This window comes from Solanum pennellii, chromosome 12 (assembly GCF_001406875.1).
Source record: "Solanum pennellii chromosome 12, SPENNV200".
NCBI lineage: Eukaryota > Viridiplantae > Streptophyta > Magnoliopsida > Solanales > Solanaceae > Solanum > Solanum pennellii.
This window is the reverse complement of record NC_028648.1, coordinates 40,127,960-40,139,365: the sequence shown is the minus strand read 5'-3', so window position 1 is coordinate 40,139,365 and position 11,406 is coordinate 40,127,960. Positions and strand designations below refer to the sequence as shown.

The 11,406-nt window shown below is 36.9% G+C and overlaps 1 protein-coding gene across 1 annotated transcript; it reads right to left on the bottom strand.

The window, feature by feature from the left end:
* Window positions 1-2,499: 2,499 nt before the first annotated feature.
* LOC107006233 lies at window positions 2,500-3,144 on the bottom strand. Its single transcript, XM_015204841.1, has one exon. The coding sequence runs from the start codon at window positions 3,142-3,144 to the stop codon at window positions 2,500-2,502; it is 645 nt and encodes a 214-aa protein (XP_015060327.1).
* Between the last annotated feature and the right edge of the window lie 8,262 nt (window positions 3,145-11,406).

Genomic DNA, 11,406 nt, shown 5'->3' with positions numbered 1-11,406 from the left:
TCAATTTCATATTTATATATATGTTTTATTGCCCAAGCCAAAAAGGACTGTAATTGAGCTACAAGAGGGATTTTATTTCCAGCACAATGCATCTATAACTAAATACATTGTCTCCACAATTTTATCTTCAATTACATATTGCGAGCATACGACAAAAGGGCATATTCAAGGTAATCCTCCTCTTTTTTTTTTCCGTCACTTTTTTACAATTTGACATGTTTATCATAGAAAAATCATATCTCATTGAAAAAAATCAATATCATGAACCATTTGATTTTTTAGAAACTAGGATTCTTGATCTCTAATATATAGAAAATTCAAGATTTAATACCTTCAGAATCTTTCAGATGATTTTTTGAAGTTATCTCTAGATTCTGCCATACTAAAAAAATTTTCAGATTTGTGTGACTTTACTAAAAATCTCGTGTCTTGACGTATGAATGACGAAATCACAATCCGCTTGATGATTCAGAATCTATACACAAAGGTATACAACATATCCAAGATTCAAGATTTAATATCTTCCGAGTCTCAAACATCTTGAGGGGTAACAATCTCTCCTTCACTTGTGATTTCCTCCTCTTTTTTTGTGTAAATCAACAAAAGCAATTTTATATTTTACGGAGGCTACATAATAGAAAGATTTATCACAAAAAAATTTGTTTAACGTCCCTGCCTTATAAAAATAAATAAATAATACTCTCAAGGTGTTACATGGCCCCAAATGCTTAACCAACTTGATTCTTTACTAGAATACCGTGTAACGCTCCCGCCTTGAAAAAACTCAAGGTGTTAAAAGGTCCCGAATGCTTAACCAACTTGAAGTTTTTCTAGAATACCATGTAAAGCTTCCGCCTTGAAAATAAACTCAAGGTGTTATAAGGTCTCGAATGCTTAACCAACTTTAAGCTTTACTAAAATACTGTGTAATGCTCCCGCCTCGAAAATAAACTCAAGGTGTTACAAGGTCCTGAATACTTAACCATGAAGCTTTTCTAGAATTCCGTGTGACTCTCCCGCCTTGAAAATAAACTCAAGGTGTTACAAGGTCCCAAATACTTAACCAACTTGAAGCTTTACTAGAATACCGTGTAGCGTTCCCGCCTTGAAATAAACTCAAGGTGTTACAAGGTCTCCAATACTTAACCAACTTGAGGCAGGATAAACCCTTGAAAATACCAGTTTTAGGTGCAAAGGGGCAAATATTGTCCACATTAAGGCATGGAAATTTGAGGATCTTTTTAAAGATAAATAAGTGGAAACTCTAGCTTATAATGCAAAAGGACAAGTTTGTCCACCTTGAGGCATAGAAATTTAAAGATTCGTTGAAGGAAAAATTCGCAACAAAGCTAGCTTAAGGTGCAAAGGAAAAAATATTGTCCACCTTAAAATATGGAAATTTAAAGATCTTTTTAAAAATACACCAGTGAAAAGGCCAACTTAAGGTGCAAAGGGACAAATTTTGTCCACCTTAAGGCATGGAATTAGAGATCCTTTTAAGTATACACCCGTGAAAAGGCCTAGATTAAAGTGCAAAGGGAAAAGTTTGTCCACCTTAATGTATAGAAATTCAAAGATCTTAAAGTGCAAAAGGGACAAACTTCACCCACCTTAAGGCATGAAATTCAATTACATGCGCATTTGGAGATTTTGGAGACTTCTACTTACATACTTAAAGTCTTACCTTCATACTTAGAGGATTTGAATACTTAAACTTGTATACTTAGAGGATTTGGATACTTCAAATAATAAACTCGAAGAATATATAGACTTCAATTTGCATAGTTGATCTAATTTAAAGACTTCAACCATACTAATAAGAGACTCATATTTTCTAAGCGTTTGCCCCCCTCCATTGACCCATTAATACTTCGTACAAGTCTAAAGTTTGATGAGACAAAAGATAAAATAAAATACATGTCGCTTTGACTTTCATGCAACAAATCAAGTGGGAATATTTTTTTTAACACTCATGCAACTGTACTTAGAATATGGTTCTAAGCGCCTACGTACCTCAATGAAGAGGATCAAGTCACAACGTAGTTATGGGGGACTGAGTGATTTTTTTTGGTTGTGCCGTACACAACTTATACTCTTGCGGGCCAGGAGTGACATGAAGTTTAGGCTCGTACCTTAAGGAGCATCATCTTAATTCAAAGGTAGTATCTCTTTAGTAATTTGGCATTCATAGGACCAATCCTTAAGCCATCAGCATCAACAAACTTGTAAGAACCATTTGAATATGCTTTGTGTACGACATATGGTCCATCCCACTTTGAGGTAAATTTTCTCCCAGACTTGTGAAAATTAATGATGGGTCTTCTTACCTCGAGAACTTGGTCTCCAACTTGAAAGCACCTCAAGCGAACCTTCTTATTGAAAGCACGAGATAGACGAGCTTGATAGCATTCAAGGTTTTGTTGGGCTTCTAGACTCTTTTCATCAAGTGCTTCTACTCAGCAAGACGCAGTCGAGCATTTTCTTCCCAGTGATACCTTCTTAAATATCAAGTTTTAAGGAAGGTATTTGACGCTCGAGTGGCAGGACTACTTCAACTCCAAAAGCAAGTGAATATGGTGTTGCTTGAGTTGGAGTGCGATATATTGTCCTATATTCCCACAAATCTTCTTCCATTTTTTCATGCCAATCCCGTTTGGATTTGGAGACAAGTTTCTTGAGCAGGTTGCATAGAGTCTTATTGAATGCTTCAGCAAGACCATTGGCGGCAGCATGGTATATAGAAGATTTACGCTGCTTGGAGCCAAAGAGATCACAAATCTTGTTCATTAACTTGTTATCGAATGGCTTGCCATTGTCTGTTATTATATAGAAGGGGTTCCAAAGCGATAGATGATTTGCTAGAATAAAATTTGCAACACTCTCTTTCTTCACCTCTTTAAGAGCGATAGCTTCAGGCCATTTTGAAAAGTAAACAGTTGCAGCCAAGATGTACAAGTGTCCACCAAAAGACTTTGGTAGTGCTCCCACAATATCCAATCTCCAGGTGTCAAATGACCAAGATACGATAGTTGGGTCCAATACGTGGGGCACCTGATGTATGAAATTCACATGAAATTGACAAGCATCGCACCTCTGAGCATAATCTAAGCAATCCTTCACCAGGGTTGCCAAATTATATCCCATCCTCTTTATATGAAAGTGGAGTTTTGGTCAAGATTGATGTGATTCACACACTCCTGAATGTGCTTCTTCCGTAGCATGAATTGCTTCTTCCGCTCCTAAACATCGTAATAGCACACCCTCAAATGATATTCTATATAATGTGTCCTTGTAGTAAAATAAATGAGGTGCACGCCGATGAATGTCAGTCCTTCTCTTTGGATTTTCTGGGAGTATCCTATAACACATGTAGTCAATAATGGGTTGTCTCAAATCTTCCTCTGCGGCATCAGAAACGGCAACAAGATGCTCAAACTCATTTTTCTATATATTCTTCTTCATTTGGTGGTGGTACTATCCATTTTTGACAAATAGTAACTTGTGTTTGATCAGGAAGGGTTAGAATTGAAGCTAGAGCAGCCAATGCATCAGCTCTTTTGTTTTCCATTCTATGCACATGTTGAAGGGTTACATCTCCAAGCCATCCCATTGACTTTTGATCATAATCATGATAAGGACGAAATTAAGGTTTCTTCACCTCATAACTTTCCATGAGTTGGTTGATCACCAACTGAGAGTCACCAAAGACTTGTAAGTGTAATTGCTTCATGTCGACAACCATCTCAAGTCCAAGTATCAACTCTTGGTAGTTAACAACATTATTAGAGCAACATTGCTTCAAAGTAAAGGAGAATGGTAGAATCTCTTCTTGCCAAGTGATGAACACCATGCCAGCGCCAGCTCCGCCACGATGTGCAGCCCCATCAAAGTACATTCTCCATAGAGGTTGAATTTTGATGGACATCGCATCTTCATACTCATCAGTTAACTCCTAATCATCAGGTATCGGATGTTCTGCCAAGAAATCCGCTAATGCTTGTCCATTCACAGATTTTTGAGACATGTACACAATCTCAAATTGTTGGAATTGGAGGTACCATCTTGCTAGTCGGTCACTAAGGACAGGTTTTGACATAACAAACTTGAGGGGATTTTCTCTAGAGATAATATGGACAACATGAACTTGAAAATAATGCTTCATCTTTTGAATTGAGAAGACAAGTGCCAAGCATAAGTTTTCAATTGGTGAATAATTTAGCTCAGTCGGCATCATCATTTTTCTTAAGTAATAAAGAGTGTTTTCTTTGCCTTCATTATTCTCTTAAGCTAACAGGGCTTCTACAGGCCTTTCTTGTGCTCCAATGTAGAGTATCAATGGTTTTTCAGGTTTAGGGGATGCCAAATCGGAGGTTTAGCTAGATATGATTTGATACTTTCAAAGGCATCACTACATATTTGGTCCCAATTAAAAGGAGAACCTTTCTTCATGAGGTAGCCGAATGCTTGACATCTCCCCGCTAGATTTGAGATGAATCTACTCAAGTAGGATAACTTTCCTTGGAGACTTTTTAACTCATGTTTCGAGGCTCAGGCATCTTTGTTATTGCATCAACTTTGGCTTGGTCAATTTCTATTTCTTGATGTCTCAAAATAAAGCCAAGGAACTTGCCAAAAGTAACTCCGAAGGCACATTTCAGTGGATTCATCCTCAATTGATATCTTTGGAGAAACTCAAACACCATTCTTACGTCTTTCAAATGATTACCCCTCTTTCTTGACTTCACCACCAAGTCATCAACATATCATTCAACATTTTTGTGGAGTAAGTCATCAAAGATATTTTGCATAGCCCTTTGATATATGGCACCAACATTCTTCAAACCAAATGACATCACTTTGTAGCAATAAATACCTTTCGGTGTGCAAAATGCGGTGAGTTCTTCATCCTTTGGCGCCATGAAGATTTAATTATAGCCGAAAGAACCATCCATGAATGACATCGTCTCATAACTAATGGTGGCATCAATCATCAAATATGGAATTGGAAGAGGAAACTCATCTTTAGGGCATGCATTATTGAGATCTCTAAAGTCAACACAAACTCGAATTTGACCATTCTTCTTCCTCACAGGAACAATACTTGAAATCCATGTAGGATATTTGACCTCATGAATAAATCCCGCCTCAATAAGTTTGTTAACTTCATTTCCTATCAACAGAACTAAGTCTGGTCTAAAACGTTTTTGAGCTTGCTTAATAGGATGAGAACAATTGTTGACTACCAATTGATGGCCGCTACTCTAGGATTCAATCCAATCATTTCTTTATAACTCCAAGCGAAGACATCCCTATATTCTTTGAGTATATTCATGTAAGCGATTTCTTCATCAACTTCTAGAAATGCACTCAAGTAAGTTGGCCTTAGGTTTTCATCAGTGCCAAGGTTAACTTCCTTCAAAGTATCTATTGTGATCTTTACTCCTTCTTCAAGTTCCAGTGGAGCATCTCTAGTATCTTCCTCTTCCAAAGGATCATTGTCATTGAAAAATAAATGAAAACATGAGGCAATATCTTCTATCTCTTCGTCAATCTTCATTTGAGGCAATGAATCGTATTTATTTTGGATTGTAACATGATTTGAGAAACCTACACTTTTTTTCATCTTCGTCGCGCTCTTTTGTGTAAAACACAGTGTTAGCCTTTGCCTTGAGTTTCTTTTTACAGGAAACCACAAGTTCCACTCGTTGTCTCATCCTATAAGGAATCTAACTTCTGAAATCCTTTCGACTCAAATGTGAAGTAGCCGTTGTAACTTTTGAATAACTTCTCAGATTTTTGTTATTCTTCTTCAAAAGACCTAACCTCTCAAACACATAAGTTTTTTTGTTGTTGCTTCCCCAAGTCAATTAAAGATGATTATTGTTGGCCCTTCTTATTAAAATGTTAATTGGCGGCGGTTGGTTATAACCTTGGCCTTCACATGGTTGCCTAGTTGTATCTTCTGATGGAAGTTTCCCTAGCGTCGATGGATCATTAGGGTTGTAACCCTCCCTAACAAATAACTTGTAAGCATTGGATCAAAACCTTCTCATGTGCATTTTGTAGGGAGTGTCATATCTCACACTTGATCTTGAGCGATTGACTTTTCTAGTAACTTTTTAGACAAGATTATTGCATCAATCCGTCTGATAGGAAGAGTTATCCCTCTCAATGCATTTTCTTGAAGGTTAGATGATTGATCTTGTTCTTTCTTCACTTTTTTAACATAGCAAAGACTTGAAATCAAATTTTTCTTCGAATACATGATCTTCCCTTCGTTAAGAATAGGACAAGGGTCATTAGTGTCAATTTTCATCTTTTTGACAGCCGCATCAATTCTTTTATTTACGATCTTATCATACTTGATTGATTTGACGTCATTGGATTTGGACCATTTAACAACATAGCTTCTCAAATATAATTTTGCATCTGTAAAGTGTGTCTCAACTTCGGTGAAAAGATTATCATCTGCAACTATCTTCCTTTCAATTGATCGTATGAAGATTGGACAATTCTATTCTCATGTATCCAAGGCCTGCCAAGTAATATATTGTATGATGTCATTGTGTCCGTCACATGCATCCATGCGCTTGATCGCAGATGTTCCATGTGGATCTCTAATTAAACAGAGCCTATGGACCTCTGCTCCCATTGATTAAAACCTTGTATCAACAGACGACTTTCACTAAGTTCTCCAGTCGTGATGTCAAGTTCTTTCAATGCATGGATAGGAAAAATGTTGACTCCAGATCCTTCATCTATTAATAATATATTTACCTTCTTCTCTAGCACATGACCCACCATATACAAAGGACGATTGTGTAGTGTTTCGCAAAATAGAAGATAATTATCTGTAAATGTGATTTTAGTATCACATGCATGTGTTTCTTGAAAATAAGGTTCAATAGATTTTTCAGGAGATAAAAGAGACACCATTGCTGATATTTCCCTTATTGTTTTTTCTTCGTCACTAGGAGACACTTTTGGTGAGGATTTACTCGATGTTCCTTCTTTTCCAGTAGAAGACGCCTTCACCATTTCTTCTTTATCAGCATTGAAACATGATGCCTTGACATTGTCTTGATTAGACTTTATGTCGAACGAGCTTGATAAGAATTCCTCTAGAGTCATGGATGTCAAGGTTTTTGGTATTGATGCACTTCTACCTTTGCCCTTTTTGGGCATTTGATTGATTTTTTCATCTCTAATTTCTTCACCATTTTCCCTCTAACCGGTTGCTCGAATGATTCTTTTCGTAAGCTTGATTTGTTGCATCTTCGCCTAGTTACAAGAATCCAACCTTCATCACCATCTATATCAACTTCCTGGTCTAATGACTCTTCTTCATGCTTTTCAGAGATATATATTTGGACCATATCAAGTGAGCCAAACGTGATAGAGATCTGGTTAGAACTAGCCTTCTCATCATCAAGGACAATTGTCTTTTTGTTAACCGATCGCATCACTCTATCCTTAAAGACAAAACATTTTTCAAGAGGATGACTCACAAGTCTATGATACTTGCAATAATTTAGATCAATAGCTTTTCCAGCTTCATCGGGTCGCTTCATCTCTGGAAAGTCAATGATCTTTAACTCAAGCAATTCATCAAAAATTTCAAAAACGTCAAAATCCAAGAAGGGATACTTTTTCCTTGCATCTCCCTTTGTATCGACTTTTGATTTTAATGTGCTTGCGAATTCGCTCTCACATTTTGCTTTATGCCCTCAGTCGTGGTGAACTTTGCAGGCGACATATTTACACTCATGGATTCTTTGTTGTCATTTCTATGAACAAATTTGCTCCATCTCTTGGGTTCCTGCTTGTCTCTTAATTTGCGAGGATCATGGACAATAGTCATATATTTTCAAGCAGAGGACATTCTCAACTCCATATCATGAAAACGAGTAGCTAAATCTTCAAAAGATTTTGGTTTTATTACTTGAATGATGTAAAGAAGCTCCCAGTGCATACCTTGAATACACATTTCAATTGCAGAGGCTTCACTAAGCCAGTCCTTGCAATTTAGGCTCAAGTTCCTCCATCGATTTATGAAATCTATAACCGGTTCATCCTTCCTTTGGCGAGTATTCTTGAGTTCTACCATGCTCACTATACGCCTTGTTCTATAGAAACGATTGAGAAAATCATGCTCTAGTTGCTCTAAACTATCAATAGAATTAGGTTCAAGATCTGTGTACCAATTAAAGGCATTTTCTTTTTAGAAAGCGGACAAACTGTTTGACATGATGGTCTCCATAATTTCCAGCATTATTACATGCCTCGACGAAGTGTGCAACATATTGTTTTGGATTTCCTTTTCCCACAAATTGTTGAAATTTGGGAGGTTGATAGCCAACATGCATTTTAAAGTTATCAATCCTAGTAGTGTATGACTTAGCATACATATGAGAAGACTTGGTGGATACTTCATACTTATCTTTGATAGTTCCTTCAATAAACTCCTTCAAGGGATCGAGTTGGATCTTCCTTCAGAAGAAATTGGCATCTCTTTAACCAATGGGGCTTTTTTCGCAGGATCTTCGATTTCTTGAACTTCAACACCCTTTCCAGGTGCATGGCTAGCATCTCCATATGAAATCCTTCCATTCTATCCATCAACTTATCAATTCGAGACTCTTGATTTTGTACATACTTTGTCAATCCTTCAACCAACTTCGTCAGATTTCGGAGTTATTCCTCATGAAAAGAAGTCGCAGTCACAATCGTTTGTATGACCGTTGGAGATGCATGAGAGTAGCATGTATTGCAGCGTAAGTTAATTTTCAGTGGAGTCACGTTACATGATGTATATGGAGATGATTCATATGTTGAATCACAGTTCTCCTTTGTGGTAGACTTCTTGGAACCAGATTGCTCAAGTGGAGCCAATGTCTTCTTGATCTTTTCAACAACATTACCTTCTAGAGAATTTGTGGAGGACCTTTATCCTTTTGGAGTCGAAGACCCAAAAATAGGAGTTGATGCGGACGACACTTGAAGTGTTTGTGTTCCTAGTGTAGCAGCATTTCTCCTCGTAACAGCTCCGAAACATCCAAAGGTAACACCAAGGATGACTTCAACTTCAGTAGAGAACTTAGAGCTAGTGACCTTAGAGGCAGTTGATCGAGAGTTATTGTTCATAGAAGTCATCGCGATATTCTTTGACGTTTGAAATATTGAGATGAGAGGTAGAGATTGTCCCACTGTGCGTGCCATAATTTGTAGACAATAAAATTCGCGTCGAGAAAACAATAATCAAGAATGAAAAATTATAGCAACAATCAATTTTATTATTTCAAATGTGAGTGTTACAATCTCTATGATTCCTCTGAATTCACCTTTTCAAATTTAAATTCAAGGGCATTAAAGCTTGTTCTTTAATCTCTGATGAACTTGAACTTGAACTTTATCTTGATCGTGACTTCTATTTGAATTCAAGGGCTTCGAGCTTGTTCTTGAATTTGATGGTCTTGATTTTGATCGTTCTTGAACTTGAATGTTTGAATTGTTACACTTGCAGCTTTGTAGAGAATTAAATGGCGTTTGTACCATGGATTTTCTCTAGCTTCTTGTTTAAAACTTTTTGTCCCTTTTCTGAATTATAAGGACCCCTATCATAGTTTTAGAATAGAGGAGTTGCGATTGGAATAGGATTCCGTTCGGCCATCAGATTTAAGTGACATGGCATATGGGCTATATGGAGCGGCTTGTCATCTTTCACACATGTCATGATTCTATTGGTTCCTTATTTTACTTGACATGCTACATCATTTGCACACGTGGCGCCAAGATGGGCTCTAAAATGAGATGGAATTGGGATTAACAATTGGGTTCATCCATTGTAGCCCAAATCAATTGATTTAGACTTTAATTAAATGCATATTTATTGGATTTAAATATTTAATTCAATTATATCAATCCACAATATTTATTTGGATTAATATATTTACGAATTTAATATAATTTGAGTTATTTTATAAATTTATATTTAACAAATTTTAATGATTACAATCATGTATTTCTATCACATTCCAAGAATCTCCCTCTCCTTGGTTAACACGCTTTGTTAATTTAGGTGATATTTTACTTACTTGTGACAAAACCCCATTGATAATTGATTCTTCCGTCACCTTTATAGATTTAACATGTTTGTACTCGATAATGTCTGAAGCTAGGACTAATAACTAATTTCACTTTTCTATTAATTCTCATAACCACTTCCTGTGGAAACGGCCCTAGCCCTTTGTTGGTTTACTACAATATGGTACAATTATCGACACTTGCACTGGAAGTTGTGTCTTTGATGATGTCACCTATGACATGTTACCGAGAAACAAGAACAAAAGTTTCCATATTGGAGAGATTCTATGCAACTTGAGTTTGACGCACTAATAAAGAATCATACTTGGGGGTTGGTTCCGCTAGACCCCACTAAGAATGTTGTTCCCTGTAAATGGTTTTCTTGATTTAAAACTAAGTCTAATGGAGCCATTCATAGGTATAAAGCAAATTTGGTTGCAAATAGGTTATCACCCAAATGCCTGGGGTTGATTTTCATAAAACATATTGTCCAGTTGTTAAACCCACAACAAGTCAGACCATCCTCACCCTTATTGTACAAAACATTAGGTACCGCACCAAATCGATGTCAATAATTCTTTTTTTCAAGGAAAGCTCTAGGAAGACGTGCATATGAATCAACCACCCGGATATGAAAATTCAACGCATCCTGACTATGTTTGCCATCTCCAAAAGGCTATCTACGGCCTGCGACAAACTCCTAAATCCTTGTATGATGCACTTGCTTATTCTTTGATCCGGATGCGGTATAAGATGTCTGAGTTTGATAATTCTCTCTTTGTTCTGCACAATTTGGGCGTAACAATTTATATCCTCATATATGTGGATGATATCATACTCACAGGCAGCAATGAAGCACTCCTTCAACAAGTTATTACAACTATTTTAAAAAAAAATTCTCTTACTTACCTTGGCTTACTCCACTATTTCATGACACTCAAATGCACGACTCCAAAGGCGTTGAGTTCCCAATGAGTATATCAGTGGCACTACTGGAAGATGACGAAGCCCCAAAAACTGAAGGAAAAGAGTATGGAAATGTACTTCGTAAGATTCAATACCTTTCTTCTACACGGTCTGACATCACATATTCGGTCAACAATTGCACTTAGTTCAACACCTGTCCCTCTATGTCTTACTGGAAGGAAATTAAACGTATCCTTTGATATCTTAAAGAAATATACCACCATGACATTAATATATATCCGCAGCAATCCACTAATCTCTATGCCTATGCGGATGCCGATTAGGTAGGTGATACTAATGAGTGCCCATCCACCTCTGGTTACATTGTTTTTCTCAGCTTGACTCTTATTTCCTCGT

What these genes read in the sequence shown, in the direction of transcription:
- LOC107006233 (XM_015204841.1), bottom strand. Translation starts at nt 3,144, where the DNA reads ATGGGATATAATTTGGCAACCCTGGTGAAGGATTGCTTAGATTATGCT.